This window comes from Pecten maximus, chromosome 6 (assembly GCF_902652985.1).
Source record: "Pecten maximus chromosome 6, xPecMax1.1, whole genome shotgun sequence".
NCBI classification, from domain to species: Eukaryota; Metazoa; Mollusca; class Bivalvia; order Pectinida; family Pectinidae; genus Pecten; species Pecten maximus.
This window is the reverse complement of record NC_047020.1, coordinates 12,723,896-12,744,600: the sequence shown is the minus strand read 5'-3', so window position 1 is coordinate 12,744,600 and position 20,705 is coordinate 12,723,896. Positions and strand designations below refer to the sequence as shown.

Here is a 20,705-nt window from a genome sequence, read left to right as displayed (position 1 = left end):
GTTTTCTTGAAACAATGATTCACTCATCTGTAGGTAACATGCTTGATTCTGATCAAACGTCTTATGGTATTTGCTGCAAACCATGTTCCAATCAATTTTGTGCTTCAAGTAATTTGAAAAATGTATGATGCAGGAATGCTATATTTTTTTCTAAAATTAATTGTAGTATTTCCCTTGATTCTCAGAGAATGGATAAAAACAACAGTTCCATTGAAATTTAATAGAAATAATTCTTGCCTGCAATGGATGGTAAGGTTGTATGTAATTACTATATATATGGGTATGTACAGGTAACACACAAACATTAAATCACGTGTTTTTAGTACAAATTTTTTCTAAGAAATTACAAAAAAAATGTAACCTCCTTTTTTTTTAATTAATCAATTTGATAATAGTTTAATGATTAAGTTTTAATAGCTTGGTTTTGTTTGGTTTGGTTTATATTGTTTAATAGTTTTAATATAAACATGACAAGCTAGGTAAGGGTGGTGATGATCGGTGTGATGGTATTCCATGTGTTATCAGTTAGATCCATGGTTACACTATCCCTAAGTAGGATAGAAAAACGAACATGTAAATTGTCATAAATGATATTTTAGAACATCGAAGTCGTCAGACCTACATCAGGTAATAAACTGCCACCTTTAAGAAATTGTACATCTTAGAAGAGTTTTGATCAACTTCACCTGTGTAATGAAACAATTAGGTACTAATGTATGTCAATAAGTTTTTTTCAAACGTGCCTTATTTCCTGATGAAAGTTGTCTGTAATTGATGTTAGGCCGCCCGACAAGGAGATGTATATATTCAGAAAGATAATTGATTTTTACATGTGTTGGTATTTTACGAGCTGTAGGGAGAATAAATCGGCTGTACAAAGGAAACAGTCATTTTCTATACTTCTATTGCAGGCTGTCTTACATTATATAATTTAACATTCTATTACAATGTTTTTTATAAAATTACAGGAACAGTAATTGTGTTCTTTCAATCATTATATTCAGAAGAAAATAAATTGAATAATAAAATATCTTCAGATCTTTCCCATTAGCTTTTAGGTTTCAATTTTTATTTGTTGTAAAGAAAAGGATTCAAATCTGAAGAGTATGGAAAAATGATATAATAATTAATTCCGATGGTCATTTTACTGCACATGAAGGTTTATTTTCTATCATCAAACATTCTCAGTTGTTTATTATAGTGTATTTCTTCATAAAAATGCCATTTAGGTTTTATTACTGATATGGTACATATATATATCATTAATATAGAAAATATCTATAATATTTTGTACAAGTTTTGTGGGCATTATAACTGAAAAATGTAGTTCCATCTTTTTTTATACTTCTTGAATTATCTAAAGTACAAACATAAAGTGAAGGTGGCCGATGATGAAATGATCATATTCACAGAGGATTGGTGTTGAAAGTGAATAGCGAAAGATTTATAAATATGTATAACCTAAAGGAGACAATCCGATCAGATAAAGAAACTATAAAGGAAAGTAGGTGAATTCTGGCCCAGTCAGATGATAAGCTGAGAAACATTACGCATGATGCTACATTGTTAGGAACATCAGAGTTAAGACTATTATAATCTGATATACCCGCGATTGGGATCGGCCCAGCGAACTTATGGTGGAAACGGCAATTATCAAACAGGTCCAAAAATATGGAAAGATACAAGATGAAAATTGTGTGAAGTTTGAATTTTGCTTGGGACTTGTGTACTTATAGGGCGGGAACAAAGACGAACACGGCACAATCCAAAAAAATAAATCAAGATATGTGTCGATGTAAACATGTAGACGAGGAGAGCAACAGACATCTAATTACTTAAAAAGAGAGAAGGAGGTAGTCGAGAAAAACGAAGTTAATCTGTATATCTTTTTAGCATTGAGATAGGACCACCTAGATTGCCTTATAGACTATATACGCCGGATGTAAGCCTTTCATATGTTGATTGTGAAATCAATTTTACAGATTCTGTACGACCAAGACTTTATAATAATATCATACAAGTTTGTAGATAAATTTTATTCTTTCTACAAAGTTACAATCAAACATAAGTTTCACAGGAAATAGTCAGTTGGCCAGGGTTTACTTTCTATAAAGGATTTTGGTTGGATAAAATACTTTTGTGGATCAAGAGGAAATGAAGGAAGATAATCCCAACATTCTTGATTGAAATACTTTTAAAAGAATTCTTATATTTGATATTTCTGATGAAATCTGTTTCCACGGCAGACACGATGGATCGGCCTTATCATTTTTGGGAATGGCATGAAAGTTTTATGTTTGTTCATGAAAGTTTTTTTAATCATGTGTTGTTGCAGAGATGAAAACCAAATATCCTTTACAAATATAAAACCATATGACTTACAACAGACTGTAGATGAATGTATTTGACTTATGAGATCATAGATGAGTATATATAACCAGCATTCCCTAGCATCATCTAGATACAAATCTTAGGCTCAGATTAACATGAATACCTCGTCAACATATTTGTATAATTTTCTATGGTTTAGTTGAGAATCCTGACTATTGGTAGGCCACTCTTTATAAATTGTTTCATCCAGTCACGTCTTTCTCATATATTTATGAATGTTTTACTTTCGAATTAGAATATACAAAATGTATGTGAACTAATACAGCAGAAAAAGACATTTAATTGGATGGAGATTGAGGAAGGCAAATGATAGGTATGTGTGTATCCACAGAAAAATTTATCCTTACAAATTATTTGGTAGTTACTTACATCTTCGATATTACTTCCAGCATATCAAACATAAGTTACTGAAAAGATTGACAGTTCAGCTTGTAATTTAGTATGGATAGTTATTGTTACCATTAAAACATAGGATTGGCACCGAGACTACCACAGTAAGCTTCTCTGCACACTATACAAGGAAATGATTCAATTGTGCTATTCACATTTCAAGAATTCCACATAGACCTTCAAGGTTCATTAAATTTCAACTGTGTTCAGTATTTGCCCTGAATGTAAGTGTATTATTAACTAAGCAGTAATCCGTACAATTTGTTTACCTGTACATGTATCGGGTTACACCTTACTTCATGCATCAGTGTTACCCCCTCATTCCACCCCTCCTTAATTCTTTTCTTAGCCAATGTTTGTCAATGAAACTTTAACATATAATTTACAGATTAAAATTGTGTACCTTTTTCGACATGGAAGAGTTATCCCCCCTGTCTGTAGAATGCAGAATTCTCTCTGTAGGTGGGGTATATGTTGCATTGTAAAGATAGTATTATCACAATCTAGCATTGAAATATTTCTGTGTGGCTTGCACCTGTATGAAATACAATAAATTGCCTGTAGAATTTATGAGGTTATCTGACCAATAGATCAGTTATGTGAATATTGTGAAGCGAAGGAGTTGTCTCCCTTCATATCTTTACCCCAGGACAGTTATTATGACACAGCTGTAAGCAGCAGTTTCTCACCTTTTACAGTGGAAATGTCTAAAAACATCCCCAACATTGAGCCAACAAACCAAAATGCAGGTGCACGTTTCATATGTATCACTACAACACCGAGATATCAAGTTCAATCTCTTCAGATTGCGGACAGTTTAGAGTTGTCTTCTCTTGAGTGAATCAGTAGGCGAATCACAGTGTGTTGAGCTGTGCGGGAGGCTACAGGTGCATGTTTATGTCATCTCTGTTAAAGGGGAGGCTGAGGAGAGCCATGGTATTGATTAGAGGGAGCTCAGCAGCTGTAGCCGTGGAGGATATATTGTGATTTTTGTAACACGAGAACCTATTAACACTTGTCCCTATCTTCAGGGTAGTTTTTATAGAATAACTGCTGGAAATTGTTATATTTTTATGGTAGATTTTCTTGTCTAAATTGCACACCCCATCCATTAACATTTGAATAAATACAGAAAACTGTATAAACAATAATGTACTTTAAATGGGGAATTTTCTGGAATGATAAAATATTTGTGTCGGTGCAATATCAGCATTATTGCAATGAAAACCACGTGAAGTCCATAATTCCCAGAATGAAATGGAATTCTGATTGTGTGATAAATAAAATGTACCCCTCCCAACGGCAATTGTAATAATATAATATCACGTATAATGCGGACCACATTCGAAATGACATTAGACATATTAATACCTTCATCACATCAGATTCAGGTCAGGATAGCAGCTCTGCCATAGCTGACCTCCATTACTGAAGTAAATGAAAATGACAAAGTGAAACAGATTTACTGGTACCTCAATGCAATATTATTGTCCGCTCATTTCATTCGCTGTAATGAAAATCATTTTCTGAATTCTCCAAGGATTGCTGCAAATACATTTCCTAATAGGTTTTACTATTGTCATAACAGAGAAAGACCAACCTGGGCTGTAACTGAGGTAGTTAGCGACATAGAACATCTGAGATAAAGAAACCGTTTCTATACCGAAATTGATTTGAAATGCCAGGAAATGAACATCCTCAGAGGACGCCACAACCATAAACAGATATGAAATATCAGAAATGAATCCGTTTTTATTAAAATGAACATATTTTGCAGGTCATCATGTTATTTACTTTAATGGAAAATGGAAATGAACAAAGAAATTAAGATTGTAATCCCTTAAATCCTGTGTCTGGAGACTAAAGGCAATGGTGTTGTTTGTGTTACTAGATTAACGAGCTCCAGACAAGGGGCGGATCGCTGGGGGTATACATGTCTTGGGGAGATAGCTTGGTGGTAGGTATAGCTGTAACAGATAATGACACAATCTGTGTATTAAAGATTATTACCTGAATGGCCAGATGAAACGCAAAATAATCTCAAATACATTACATTTTCTGTGGTTACTGGCAAACGTAAATGATATTTGATAACATAGAAAGCTGGAAATTGTGTTATTGATGGAATGAAAAAGTGGAAATTGGAAATGAGTATTACGCTATATGATAGATTAAAAACAGGAACAAAGATAGTGTGTTATATCGTATTTCTAGGCTGTGAGATAAACATGCTCATCTAATTATCTATCACTGCAAAACAAAAAAATAATGACAATATTTTGTATCTGTGATAAAACTTATATAAGTCGACCACAGACATGCTCACCTTCACGTTCCTATCATAAACTTAATGATTTAAGTTTCTGTATACGTACCTTATGATCTCTGGCACACTCTGTATTACTTACGAATTCTCGTCATTCAATACTGTACCTAACGATCTCTAGTAAATTATGACTGCATCGCTAAAGATCTCGGGTAAATCAACACTATATAGCTAAAGATCTCAGGTAAATTAACTCTGTATAGCTAAAGATCTCGGGTAAATTAACTCTGTATAGCTAAAGATCTCAGGTAAATTAACTCTGTATAGCTAAAGATCTCAGGTAAATTAACTCTGTATAGCTAAAGATCTCAGGTAAATTAACTCTGTATAGCTAAAGATCTCTAGTTAATTATGACTGCATTGCTAAAGATCTCTGGTAAATCAACACTGTATAGCTAAAGATCTCTAGTAAATTATGACTGCATTGCTAAAGATCTCAGGTGAATTACCTCTGTCTAGCTAAAGATCTCAGGTAAATTAACTCTGTATAGCTAAAGATCTCTAGTTAATTAATACTTGATAGATAATAATCTCAGGTAAATCAACTCTGTATAGCTAAAGATCTCAGGTAAATCAACACTGTATAGCTAAAGATCTCAGGTAAATTAACTCTGTATAGATAAAGATCTCAGGTAAATTAACTCTGTATAGCTAAAGATCTCTAGTTAATTAATACTTGATAGATAATAATCTCAGGTAAATTACCTCTTTATAGCTAAAGATCTCTAGTTAATTAATACTTGATAAATAATAATCTCAGGTAAATTAACTCTGTATAGCTAAAGATCTCTAGTTAATTAATACTTGATAAATAATAATCTCAGGTAAATTAACTCTGTATAGCTAAAGATCTCAGGTAAATTAATACTTGATAAATAATAATCTCAGGTAAATTAACTCTGTATAGCTAAAGATCTCTAGTTAATTAATACTTGATAGATAATAATCTCAGGTAAATTACCTCTTTATAGCTAAAGATCTCTAGTTAATTAATACTTGATAAATAATAATCTCAGGTAAATTAACTCTGTATAGCTAAAGATCTCTAGTTAATTAATACTTGATAAATAATAATCTCAGGTAAATTAACTCTGTATAGCTAAAGATCTCAGGTAAATTAATACTGTATAGCTAAAGATCTCAGGTAAATTAATACTTGATAAATAATAATCTCAGGTAAATTAATACTGTATAGCTAAAGATCTCAGGTAAATTAACTCTGTATAGCTAAAGATATCAGGTAAATTAGTACTTGATAGATAATAATCTCAGGTAAATTAACTCTGTATAGCTAAAGATCTCGGGTAAATTAACTCTGTATAGCTAAAGATCTCAGGTAAATTAATACTTGATAAATAATAATCTAATACACCCAGTATCTAACACTGGTAAATTAACACTTTATAACCAACAAGTTCTTTATCATTAACAGCACAGTGAATCAGTTGTAATCATTGACACTATATATAGCTAACAATTAGTCTATAGGTAATTAACACTACAGCAATCTCTAATAACCTCACACTGTCTGTCTCTCAATATGGCAAATTCAACACTTTGGCATTTTGTACTTCAAATAGATTTGAAAAGCACTAGAGATTGGGACCTTTTTACCACAGTTTGTCCTCTGGTACAGAAGATCACCCTACAGACTTATAACTGATTAGACTACTTTTTCTCTCATCACTAAAGACGAATCAGTCATTTTCTGAGTGACTTTTTCCCCTGATGTGATCCTATTCTTGTCCTGGCGTTATTCCGATCTCGATCTGTCACAATATGTAATTTATGACATGGATTCCTCCTGATATGAGGGGATTCCTTTCCTACCATTTTATTTCTCTTCACCCCTACAGTAAAACTGAACAGCAAATTCATGACCTATGGAAATAGAGAATATTAAAAAATCCATTATTTGAAATGAATCTACTCAGGAGTTGTCTGTGCATAATTATAGGACACTGAAATCGTGATTTATCCTTGATTAATGCTTCTCTGTCGGAGGAACCCATTAGCAATAAACTAAAAGCTCTTAAACAAAAAATCGTCTTTACTGCCTCAAAACCATTCTTATATCTGTTCCTCATACAATTCTCATTGTTTTCAAAAGCGAAAATTAATTTTATTAATCCTACAACTTGCAACACAAAGAGATTTTGTTATTTTAGTTGATATTTACATCTCAAACAAATTATTCTCTAATTGGTTGGCTGTAATTGGATAGTCTGTGTAAGAACATAAAAACTACACCAAGTTGTACAGAGGATCGATAGTGACTAGCGTTACCACTCTGCCAGTTCTAGGAATGTAAACACTACAGATCTCCGATTAGTGGAATTATTACCGTAATCATTACCAGCAAATCAGTGTCAATAACAGACACATTGTATATTGAGGACGAAAACATTTGATAGCTTGGTGTCTAAAAATAACTTGTTGTAAATTATCATCAAGATGTTATTCAACGACATGAATGGGTACCTTTCTTGTTTTCTAGATTAGGTTCTGGTGACTCGATTTCACTATAAATAGTTCGTACCTGAACACCCGTCTGTTAGAAATGATAATCAGCCAGTCGCAGAATTTTAGTAAACAAATTGAAAATGTCATGAGACGCCCACTACAGGAACATAATACCAGCACCAAAGTTGTTTTGATAATTACGATTTTCTGCATGTGTGGAAATGTGTAATCGTGGTTGTGTGCAGTGGTCCATGTTAAACATTTCACTTAGATCAGGGTGGTTGATTATACTTCTGAACAGGTATCCAGTTCCGACTAAACTTATAATTTACGACCATAGAAACAAACGCATATCTATACAGTGGTAAATATAGTGATTTACTGAACTGGTAAACAACCTCCCCAGTGGGGCCACACCTAGCTAGTCCTACCCAGCCTTCCCACAACCTCCCCAGTGGGACCACACCTAGCTAGTCCTACCCAGCCTTCCCACAACCTCCCCAGTGGGACCACACCTAGTTAGACCTACCCAGCCTTCCCACAACCTCCCCAGTGGGGCCACACCTAGCTAGTCCTACCCAGCCTTCCCACAACCTCCCCAGTGGGGCCACACCTAGCTAGTCCTACCCAGCCTTCCCACAACCTCCCCAGTGGGGCCACACCTAGATAGTCCTACCCAGCCTTCCCACTACCTCCCCAGTGGGGCCACACCTAGCTAGTCCTACCCAGCCTTCTCACTACCTCCCCAGTGGGGCCACACCTAGTTAGTCCTTCCCAGCCTTCCCACAACCTCCCCAGTGGGGCCACACCTAACTAGTCCTACCTAGCCTTCCCACAACCTCCCCAGTGGGGCCACACCTAACTAGTCCTACCCAGCCTTCCCACAACCTCCCCAGTGGGGCCACACCTAGCTAGTCCTACCTAGCCTTCCCACAACCTCCTCAGTGGGGCCACACCTATCTAGTCCTACCCAGACTTCCCACTACCTCCCCAGTGGGGCCACACCTAGCTAGTCCTACCCAGCCTTCCCACAACCTCCCCAGTGGGGCCACACCTAGTTAGTCCTACCCAGCCTTCCCACAACCTCCCCAGTGGGGCCACACCTAGTTAGACCTACCCAGCCTTCCCACTACCTCCCCAGTGGGGCCACACCTAGCTAGTCCTACCCAGCCTTCCCACAACCTCCCCAGTGGGGCCACACCTTACTAGTCCTACCCAGCCTTCCCACTACCTCCCCAGTGGGGCCACACCTAACTAGTCCTACCCAGCCTTCCCACTACCTCCCCAATGGGGCCACACCTAGCTAGTCCTACCCAGCCTTCCCACTACCTCCCCAGTGGGGCCACACCTAGCTAGTCCTACCCAGCCTTCCCACAACCCCTAACTAGTCCTACCCAGCCTTCCCACTACCTCCCCAGTGGGGCCACACCTAGCTAGTCCTACCCAGCCTTCCCACAACCTCCCCAGTGGGGCCACACCTAGCTAGTCCTACCCAGCCTTCCCACAACCTCCCCAGTGGGGCCACACCTAACTAGTCCTACCCAGCCTTCCCACTACCTCCCCAGTGGGGCCACACCTAGCTAGTTCTACCCAAACTTCCCACAACCTCTCCGTATAAGTGTATTCTAATTCCCAGTTATCTAACATCAAACCTTACCTGACAAGTTTCCAAATCCTCTTGCTAGTATACTGTTTCCTTCCAAATCCTAGCTACCTAAATAATAGCTTGTCTGCTGATTGGTTAGGACACAAATCTTGCTTACCTTTCTTCCGAAAGTGACTTGCCTTAAAATTCAAAACTAACCTGCCTTAAAATCCAAAGCTTGCCTACCTAGATTAGTTTATCTAATAAAACTTACTATCAAGGTGAATTATAATGGACAAATATTAATATCTCCAACAATTGTCTACGTTAGCTGTTTCTTCCATTACCTTAACCGTATCACGACAAATTTTGATTTGTCAGTGTGTGTTGGCAAAGTATCCTAAATGATTGGTTTTAGTTGGAAGCCAACCCTTGGGTTAATTTGAAATTCTATCTGCTTGTCATCTTATTATACTAAAGAGAAAAAAATCTTGTCGACATTCAAAAAAAAAAAAATAACCCAGACATTGGTTCATTTGCGAGTAGAGTGCCGTTCTGTCCACAACCGGCAATCCTAGCATAGATAATGGGCCTAGATACAGACAAAAGTATGGAGAAAAAGAAATTTGTCATAAAGAGTATTTAATTATTTGATTGATTACAGAGAGTCTGACAGACGTGATGGGTCAACGTCAGTGGGTAATGTATCATTTCCGTATCTTATGGAAGTGATTTGGAATATATATCACTTTTGTGACACATCCAGCAATATGGATATAAAACCCAATGCCTTGTGTAGTGTTTTTTGTAGACACTAATGCCAGTATAATATCATGTAATAATGCCCAAGCTTCCACTATCATGATAGATAGGTATTTACACACCTTAGTTTTTGTACCAATGTCTGACTGCCGATTTTCCAGAGAATTTGTTATTGTTGTTTGGCCATGGTCTGCAATTTCGGCCATTTTCTCATTTTTCGTCATGCACTGATAAATCTTGCCCATACAAATAGAAGCTTCTGATTTTTATAATACTTTTATTAAGAATTGTAGTTGTCCTTATTTGGTGATAAAAAAACCATGTTTGCCTGATTAAACTGAATTTTGATTTCTTTGATAGTTTTGCCTTAAAATAAAAAACAAAATCATGGTAATTGAAGGAATATACAACAAGTCCATGGAGTGGTTGATGATCGTTTAACCAAAGAGGTTGAAAATAAAAAGCCATATTAAACTAGACAGAACAAGATCAATTTTTTTCTTCAGTCACCTTTCAATCAGCAATGTCTGGGTAGGGGTAATATCAGCATTGTCCTGACACACAAGTGTACAAAAACGATAAAACGCACGGAAGAATTTGACACATTCAAGTGAACATGTTGTTAAATCATAGCCTTGCCATGGTTACCGTCAGAATCATGACAATTTGTATACCACGAATTACTGTTCATTGGTGAATACAACCTCGCTTAATGTTGTCTGTGTGCTCACTTTGAAGTAAAAATCAGAAAAAAATAGGGGGTATATCATGTTCTTCAATTTAGAGACAATGATTAAATTTACAAGATTCCCAAAACTGACAGATTTTTATATTTCTCAAGTGTCTGTGCTAACTTTTTACCTTGTGGGTAAATGTAGTGTGGCCGCTAGGTGACATTACAAAATCATAGGTTTTCTTTACCTTGTGGGTAAATGTAGTTTGGCCGCTAGGTGACATTACAAAATCATAGGTTTTCTAGGTGACATTACAAAATCATAGGTTTTCTAGGTGACATTACAAAATCATAGGTTTTCTAGGTGACATTACAAAATCATAGGTTTTCTAGGTGACATTACAAAATCATAGGTTTTCTAGGTGACATTACAAAATCATAGGTTTTCTAGGTGACATTACAAAATCATAGGTTTTCTAGGTGACATTACAAAATCATAGGTTTTCTAGGTGACATTACAAAATCATAGGTTTTCTAGGTGACATTACAAAATCATAGGTTTTCTAGGTGACATTACAAAATCATAGGTTTTCTAGGTGACATTACAAAATCATAGGTTTTCTAGGTGACATTACAAAATCATAGGTTTTCTAGGTGACATTACAAAATCATAGGTTTTCTAGGTGACATTACAAAATCATAGGTTTTCTAGGTGACATTACAAAATCATAGGTTTTCTAGGTGACATTACAAAATCATAGGTTTTCTAGGTGACATTACAAAATCATAGGTTTTCTAGGTGACATTACAAAATCATAGGTTTTCTAGGTGACATTACAAAATCATAGGTTTTCTAGGTGACATTACAAAATCATAGGTTTTCTCGACAAATTTAACATAATTGCACTCTAGAAACAATGAAACAAAATGAATTCACATTTGAAATCATCTTGATTCTCAAATATTGGAATGGTAAAACATTATCTATAAAAGAATTACCATTTCCATTAATGCAGTCAAAGCTTAGCAAATGGAATTATCATGTTGTATGATTATTTGTGTGCATGTTTGACTGGAAAACACCCTTCACAGAATAAAGAGCTTTTAACCAACAGTGCGATAAATTGTCTGAATAGTAGACTTTTTACCTGCGATCACTTGTGTAATGGGTAGATACACTGGGGTAGATTGTGACGGCTACCACTACTCATTCAGGTGTGTGAATGTCATTAATGCTCTAACAATATTGTTATGATGATCAACGGTCGTTACGCCAGAGAAATGTAACAGAGAATCCACAAAAGCATTTCTACATGAATATTTCAAATTTAATAAAAATGTACAGTTATACCCCAAGATCCCATCGCTAAAGAGGAAGCAGCACATTTCTAATGCAGTGTATTTAGGTGTTTAGTGTTTACCTGGAAGACTACACCTGTTCAGAGTTTAAATATTTATGTATGGAGAAAGACAGCCATTTGTAAGGCCACAGTAATATCCGAGTAATATTTGGCTATATGATGAAGGTAATTGCCTGTATCTCAAGCATAGAACATTTATTGCAGTTTTTATGACTGCAAGCTTTTAGAAATTCAAATGAATAATATAAACGTTTATAAGTATTCTTTTTGAACAATGATAACATACAGCTCCATGGAATTTATTGATGTTTGTCTAAAAGGAGGATAATCGCGGAATTATGCTGTTTAGATCAACTGGATATGATACTCATAAAATGTATGTCCTCACAATTAGATAGCAAAATTTATTGTTGTTAAAATGGCGGAAAAGGATAATCAGTAATATATTTGTTTCATTATTTATAATGTAACAATGAGGTAAAAAGGCAACAGTAGGCGTATGATCAATTAGGAATTCACTTTATAAAGATATTTATAGAGTACACTGACAAAAACATGATAACACCTTGAGGAATCAGCCACCCAAGAAGAAATGACATGTACTTGCTATGTTTCATAACCAGATTATCAACTCCATTGTGTACATCTATTAACTAGCTGTGTGAAAACTCTGGTATCAAATGTAATAAAAGCTTCTCATGATAGTAACATTAAACACTGATCCCGATTGAATTCCCTGATCCAGGGCTTGTCAGAAATCTCTGGACTAGAGCTTGTCAGAAATCTCTGGACTGGGGCTTGTCAGAAATCTCTGGACTAGAGCTAGTTAGAAATCTCTGGACTAGGGCTTGTCAGAAATCTCTGGACTAGGGCTTGTCAGAATTCCCTGAACCAGGGCTTGTCAGAAATCTCTGGACCAGGGCTTGTCAGAAATCTCTGGACTAGGGCTTGTCAGAAATCCCTGAACCAAGGCTTGTCAGAAATCTCTGGACTAGGGCTTGTCAGAAATCTCTGGAAAAGGGCTTGTCAGAAATCTCTAGACTAGGGCCTGTCAGAAATCTCTAGACTAGGGCTTGTCAGAAATCTCTGAACCAGGTCTTGAGTTGAAACCCTTGAACCTGAACTTGATACTGTATTTATCTTGTAATTAGCCCATAAATGGTAGTAAGCCATGCCATGTCTATTGCTGTTCAGTCAAATTACCAGCTAATGCTATTTCATCGTCCTGGTTAATCTCTCCATTTGACTTTGAATGAGAAGTATGTGTTACCAGTAACCCCTTGGTCTAAATATAAGTCTAGTGTGAATATGGTTCCCCAGAGTTGTAGTGTAAATATGGTTCCCCAGAGTTGTAGTGTAAATATGGTTCCCCAGAGTTGTAGTGTAAATATGGTTCCCCAGAGTTCTAGTGTAAATATGGTTCCCCAGAGTTGTAGTGTAAATATGGTTCCCCAGAGTTCTAGTGTGAATATGGTTCCCCAGAGTTGTAGTGTGAATATGGTTCCCCAGAGTTGTAGTGTAAATATGGTTCCCCAGAGTTGTAGTGTAAATATGGTTCCCCAGAGTTCTAGTGTGAATATGGTTCCCCAGAGTTGTAGTGTGAATATGGTTCCCCAGAGTTGTAGTGTGAATATGGTTCCCCAGAGTTGTAGTGTGAATATGGTTCCACAGAGTTCTAGTGTGAATATGGTTCCCCAGAGTTCTAGTGTGAATATGGTTCCCCAGAGTTCTAGTGTGAATATGGTTCCCCAGAGTTCTAGTGTGGATATGGTTCCTCAGAGTTGTACAATGTATCTTTGTAGCAATGAACTGGCCAATAATATCACAGTGTTAAACTAAACCCCACATTCTTGTTTCTTCATGGCTGTGTGTTCTGAAGGAGTAGCATGTTATACCACGAGGAAAAGCAGGCCAGAATTAAATGCTAGGATGCCTAAATTGAGACTGCTTTGTCAGTTAATGGAATATGAAATTTCAGATGTTGAAGGAATTTAAAATACATTCAAATAAGCATTACCTAGTAAATGTCCATTTATCTGACATGCATTGAATATGTATTTACCTGTGTTTTGGGCTATAGTAGCAGCTCATTGCATGTGCTTTGTTAGAAACATGTACGTGACATCTATTTCAATATACAATACAATATTTTTTATGCTATAGGTAATAAAATCCTCTAATTCAGTCTGATTTTATTCAAATGACAATGCATACCTTGATAATGGAAGGTATATCAAATTAAAGGCATCATACAGTATTCTTTTACAGTTGAGTCTTGTGTTAATGACATGTTTCACAGTTATCTCCCCTTGTTTCACAGCTGAACTAAAGATGGAGCTAATTCGAGAGAAAGAAGTTCGCGAGAGTCTGGAGAAGCAGCTGTCTGCTGAACAGAGAAGCAAAGGTAAACTTATCTCTACTGAGAATCTGAAACTGTCTCTACATACAGAAAAACCAGTAAACTAGATGTAACAGAGCGCAGGATAAATTAAATTTAAATCACTGCCTCCACTGAGAATCGAACCTGGGTCCACTGGCTACTAGTCTTACGCTCATCTGATTAAGCTAAAGAGAAGTTCTCTCTAACCGAGGGGTATATTGTGGCTAATATGTATTCTCTCTAACCGAGGGGTATATTGTGGCTAATATGTATTCTCTCTAACCGAGCGGTATATTGTGGCTAATATGTATTCTCTCTAACCGAGGGGTATATTTAGGCTAGTATTTACCAGGGTTACGTGTATTCTCTCTAACCGAGGGGTACATTTAGGCTTATGTTTACTGGGGTTACTGGGTAATGTATATTTCAATAAATATATCTCTGAACTGAAAAAACATTTCTGTACAGCAAGAAATTTATTTTAAATGGAAAATTTGTACAAGTAGAAACATCTTTTTAGCTGGTTCACAAAATAGTTGCTGGTTTCAAATGTATATACATATGGAAATATTTATACTGTAATCAATGAAAGACTGGATCAGAATTTCTCTCGCTAAATATGTTTTATATTTCTTATTGTTTCTTATCTAGTTATGCTTCTTAAGAGGATAAAGAAAGAGAAGAAGATTCGAAGGAAACTTCAGGAACAACAGATGATGGATATGTCACTAGAGCAGCACATCAAACCCTCACACAGCCCCAACACAGCCAGTGTACCAAGTCCTGACTCTGTAAAAAACAACAATGGTGAGTCCTTAACCCTCCCTCATCCCTGACTCTCATCCAGAAATATCATCTCCAGTCTCAACCAGATGCTCCATTGTGAGTTTCAGCACCTAAACACTAATCAGAACTTCTTTCAATTCCTCAATAAGAACTTGGATCCCACCTCATTCATCAGCATTGATCCAGGAATGTGATTTATACCTCCTCCTAGGGACCCTAAGACACTCTCTAAACTAGATAGCTCATCCAAACACTAACAAATTTCCCTTCACCGTAATTTGTATGTACATCTATTATGTGTTTATTAAACAGCTATCTTTTGCCATGGAACTTATCATACATTGTCTTGTCTGCTTCAGAATCTGCAAGTGAAAAGGAAGCTGAGAAGGAGATTCCCAGTGAGACTATGGACAGGCGACTGAGCTGTAGCACAGGTCAGTAGAGGTCAAGGTCATTCAAGGTCACAACATGTCATCTAGATTAACATAATAGATTAACATAATTATTATCATTGGTAAAAACTCCATTCCGGTAATATTCTTAGAGTATGTTAACATATCCTTTAATGTAGATATAAGTCAGTATGAGGCGTACAGACACAGGATGATGGAATAAAATTGTTCAATAAATTCTCTGGACTGCCACAACGGGTGAATTAGATACTGTTGTTTTAGGATCCGATGAGGAAGTCACTGATATATTGTATATATCTTGTCAGATAAGTTCTTCTTGATAGTTAATGAAAACCTGAAATGATTTTTTAAAAAGACAAAATTGATCAACACCATAAGGTATGAATTCAGTAATAGAAAATAAAACTGAAGTTGGCATCTGATTGTATTTGTCATTGGTGCTTCCAAATGTCTGATATTTTACTTTCAAATTAATAAGATCAACACAGTCTAACATTGATTTGATTATCCTATATTTTTTCCAGAATCACAAGAGCGCTCCAGTCACCTGTTTGAGAACTACCTTTCCCACAGCAGTAATAGCACCACTAGGTTTCCATACTTACCCATGGTCAAGGATGTACAATAGACATGTGGCACCCCATACCTTTTATCTTACCTTAATGGAATAAATGATCTCAGAAGAATAGATGAGTGGGAAAATGTGAAGAAAGAATGAAGTTTAATGTTGTAAGGAATTTGTCAAGAAATCTGCCATTTGTAAAACTTTGAACATTGAAGATAAAGATTGAGTTCCAATATTGCCGGAACTGTGCAGACAAAGATTGAGTTCCAATCAAGTCGGAACATTGAAGACAAAGATTGAGTTCCAATCAAGTCGGAACATTGCAGAAAAAGATTGAGTTCCAATCTAGCTGGAAGGAGTAATTGGTTTGGGAAGGAAAGCTGCCATATTTTGTCTATTGATGTGACATCGCAGGCGGCTTTGTCAAGGATAAACAATGGGTATTCAAAGACAAACAACCAATCAAAGAATTGAACAAGAAGTTCAAGGGCAATAGCAATATGATTGGACCTTTCAACAATGTTATTTTGCCCAATCAGAATCCTTGAGAGAGATATGTGTACAGATATAAATAATCTGATTGGTCGACCTGTTTGTTGTGTATGATGTTTTAGTTAAAATTTGAATAAATCAAAGTGTCTATATGTTAAGTTAAATATATTTGATCTAGAGGAAGATTTTTCTACTCATTATTAGTTACTATTCATCAGTGTAAATTCTGTTGTTGTAACGTGCTTGTTAAATGATGAACATCTATGTCCCATATCAGAACTACCACAGTAAATATTTATGGGTGTATATATGTATATTGATATTTTGTTACAACTTATCAATGTTTACTCTTTGTGCCATTTTGTTGGAAATCCAATAATGCTAAGACAGACAAGACAAATTATTCTAGATCCTGTTTTTCTGAATATGTGGGACATTACGAGTATAAGCAGTTTGATGTAAACCTAGAGTATGTATCATATTAAGGTGTCTGTGTGATATTAATGGCGATAATTCTAGTGTTGGTAAAAACCTAAAGGTAACCTTGATATATTTTAAACCTTATATGTTTAGATATATGTTGATAGGAACAAAAATTGCAGATACATACAGTTTTATAAAACAATACATGAAACTCTTGTAATGAAATCAAGATTAGGTTGTCAAGGGGATATTTTTCTTGTGCTTCTTGTCAATGTAGTTTTTCATACCTGATCTTAATCCCCTATTTCCATATCTCAAGTAAGCAAATGTTATGTGATATGTAATTATTATATGTTAGAGCTATTTTTCATACTAAGAAAGTTGATGGGGACAAAAGCTGTAACATGTTAGCAAATGTTTTGTATTAAATTTATTGTCTGGAGGCACACGTGTAATCTTTATTGTGTTTTAGATATTCATGGTTCATGTTCATGGTTCACGTTCATGGCTCACGTTTAGCTTACCTTTGGCTCTTGTGTTGTTCTGGAATATATTTCAGTATAAACTGTCCTGTTGAATAAATTTAGTTACTTTATGAATATTCATTAGTTTCAGATGCTTTATGAATATTGATCAAACTAGATGTTAATCTCTAAATCTAAGTCACAGTTGTCTTGGAGAATTGTATATTGTAATGCTGATCCCTATACTTAAACATGACCCTGGCAAATCACGTCATGTAGAGTTGAGGAGGAGTCTTTCTCATTTTAAGGGAAGCATTTTTAGGGACAGTGAATCCTTCATCTGTGTGGAACTAGAAATGATCTTAGATTTGTAGGAATTGTCTCATCACACACTATAATAGTGACAGGGTACTGCATCTTTTCTATGGCAATATTTGAATTACTATTTTCTTGAAAACGAAAAACCCCGCAATACCTTTACACCTTTTTTACCTTATTTTTACTAACTTTTACCTGTAACTTGTCCTCTCTACAAATTTCGCTTTATACATCGATGTCAATTCACATAGCATTCTTCTTTTTAAAATGTCGTAATCTTGATTATTGTTGTTTACATAATATGTACTTTTGTTTCTTCTCGATAAAAAGAGATTTATATCAAGACGTTCATTGATCCCTTTACACATTAAAATGACAGCTGATGGCACTCAGACTTGTTTCTCTTGAGAAATAAAAACTTCATCCTTCCCTCATTCTTTATCGTACGCACATATTTTATGTTCTTTTTGAAATGCAATTGTTTTTAGTGCAATAAAGTATAATGTCTATTTACATTGACAGGAAACCTACCCAAACTACACCTAGCTTGGGTCAGTAAGGTACCCTCAGCTATCCATGTCCCCCTCCATGTCCCCCTCCGTGTCCCCCTCTATAACCACTCCCTCCTCACCCCTATTCCCCCTCCATGTCTCCCTCCTTATCCCCCTCCTTGTCCCCCTCTATAACCACTCCCTCCTCACCCCTATTCCCCCTCCATGTCCCTCTCCATAAAAACTCCCTAATCCCCCTCCATGTCCCCCTCTATAATGAATCCCTCCTCACTGCTAATCCCCCTCTATATCCCCCTCCTTGTCCCCCCTCCATGTCCCTCTCCATAAACACTCCCTAATCCCACTCCATGTCCCCCTCCATGTCCCTCTCCATAAACACTCCCTAATCCCCCTCCATGTCCCTCTTCATAAACACTCCCTTCTCACCCTAATCCACCCCCTCCCTTTCTGTCGATCCCAAACCACCTCGTAAACAGCATAAGGGAAACAGGTTAAGGCCCAGCATGTTTGTCATTTTGACCTCTGTTTACTGAAACATGCATATTCTGAATTATATTTTCATACTCGTACAAATTTGGGACAAACTGCCCTGGTAGATTGTCATTGAAAAATGTAATATCTATAATATTACAAAAGAAATATAGAATGAGGATATTGTAAGAATGACTTGAGTCACACTTTATGTATCTAAAAACTATTGTTTAATATTTTTGCACTCTGACATGTTTTGAAATACAATATATGTAAGTTATATTACAGTGTTCTTGCCAGTGATGAGTTCTACTTCCTAAGTAGAAGTTGGTGAAATATGTGAGTTGTATTTTAATAATATCTCTAACTGATGATATAAAGCTGATATCGATTTAGACAAACATGTCTTAAAGTTTTATCAATATCCCTCTGAAATTGACAATATATTTACCGATACTTTTAACTGTAAAAACATGCTATTGTAAAGTGATAATCCTATTTCTGAGCATGTTGTGCTTAATTTGGATTGGATTCACAACATATTGTTTTCATTGGCTAACTGTTTTTGATATGCCAATTGATGATTGCACTAATTGGTTAAAAAAGTGATAACGAACTCAACTAAAAAAATATGTATATTTTACAGTGATTTAAGAGCTGGAATAAGTTTATTTTGAAGCTCTTTGACATGCGTTATAAAACGCATCTTAGTCCGACTTATGTTGTTTTAAGGCATCAAATATATCAACATGAGAACAGAGACATAAACAATTGTTTTTAAAGCATGTTTTTAATTTGTTTTGGTGAGGAGTTATGACAGGGTATTATTGACCTTTGACCCATACATCCGTGGGCGTTGTCCTGTGTAAGATACCCCTATACACTTTATAGCTGTTGCTAGTAGATATTGTTTTCAGCAGTCTGTCGTTTGTACAGTCTAATGTTAATCTACTGTACAGATGCTACATTCCTTACTTGTGTCCATGAGCCAGTGAATTAAAATATCCTTTGTAGAAACAAACATGTGTCTTGTCATTATTCTACTGTTTTACAACAATGTATATCAACTTATGTTAATCAATCTTGTTGGTCCGGATGGATGTGCACGAGGGGTATCGAGGGAGAACCCACAGGGTTGGAAATGTGACCCGATACCTTTAAACGTCCAATTGGGGAATCAAACCCCAGGCGCTAGGTGAAAGGCAAGTGTATTTACCACTGTGCAACACAAGAAACTATATTGTAACATAACATGCAATCCATGTCTAACATTTTTCTTTCAACATCATATTTATCAATATGATATATCTTAATTTTTAATATTTTGTCTCAAATTGAAATTATATATATACATATTGGTCCATTAATCTTGTTTTCACAAAAACAAAAAAATAAGAATTTGTGATTATACCACAAAATGAAGAAAAGAAAGATTTACATATTTGCCACACTTCCAAAAGCACCAAAAGACCAAATGTAACTGAAATGAAAGCACCTTTTATTCATAGAGAACACATATCATTTGTTCTAGGCCATCTCAAAGTGATGTCATGTTCTCAAATTAAGAACAGTGGTAATTACACTGAAGCCATGAGACATCCTGACCAGCATCAAATATGCCAACTGTTGTGATAATGATGGCAACTATTGTAAACACAATAATACATTTTCATTTGGTGTAAACTGTCTTAATTGACATGCGGCATGGGCTTCCTGATGTTTGACAGCCACAGTACAACATTGACTTCCTAATGGTTGATAGCCGCAGTACAGCATGCACTTCCTAATGGTTGACAGCCACAGTACATCATGGGCTTCCTGATGTTTGACAGCCACAGTACATCAAGGACTTCCTTGTCTGACAGCCACTGTACATCATCGTCTTCCTGATGTTTGACAGCCAGATTACAACATTAACTTCCTAATGGTT

General features: G+C 36.0%; 1 protein-coding gene across 2 annotated transcripts in view; it reads left to right on the top strand.

Annotated features, from left to right (window-relative positions):
• Positions 1 to 19,796, top strand: part of LOC117329002 (dachshund homolog 1-like) — a 101,518-nt gene extending 81,722 nt beyond the window's left edge. For both annotated transcript variants that reach the window (XM_033886668.1, XM_033886667.1), the window contains exons 7-10: positions 14,272 to 14,355; positions 14,983 to 15,138; positions 15,477 to 15,551; positions 16,055 to 19,796. In XM_033886668.1, the coding sequence (XP_033742559.1) occupies positions 14,272 to 14,355; positions 14,983 to 15,138; positions 15,477 to 15,551; positions 16,055 to 16,158 (419 nt within the window). In that variant the 3' untranslated portion in view covers positions 16,159 to 19,796. The remainder of the gene's footprint in view (positions 1 to 14,271; positions 14,356 to 14,982; positions 15,139 to 15,476; positions 15,552 to 16,054) is intronic.
• The last annotated feature ends 909 nt before the right edge of the window (positions 19,797 to 20,705 follow it).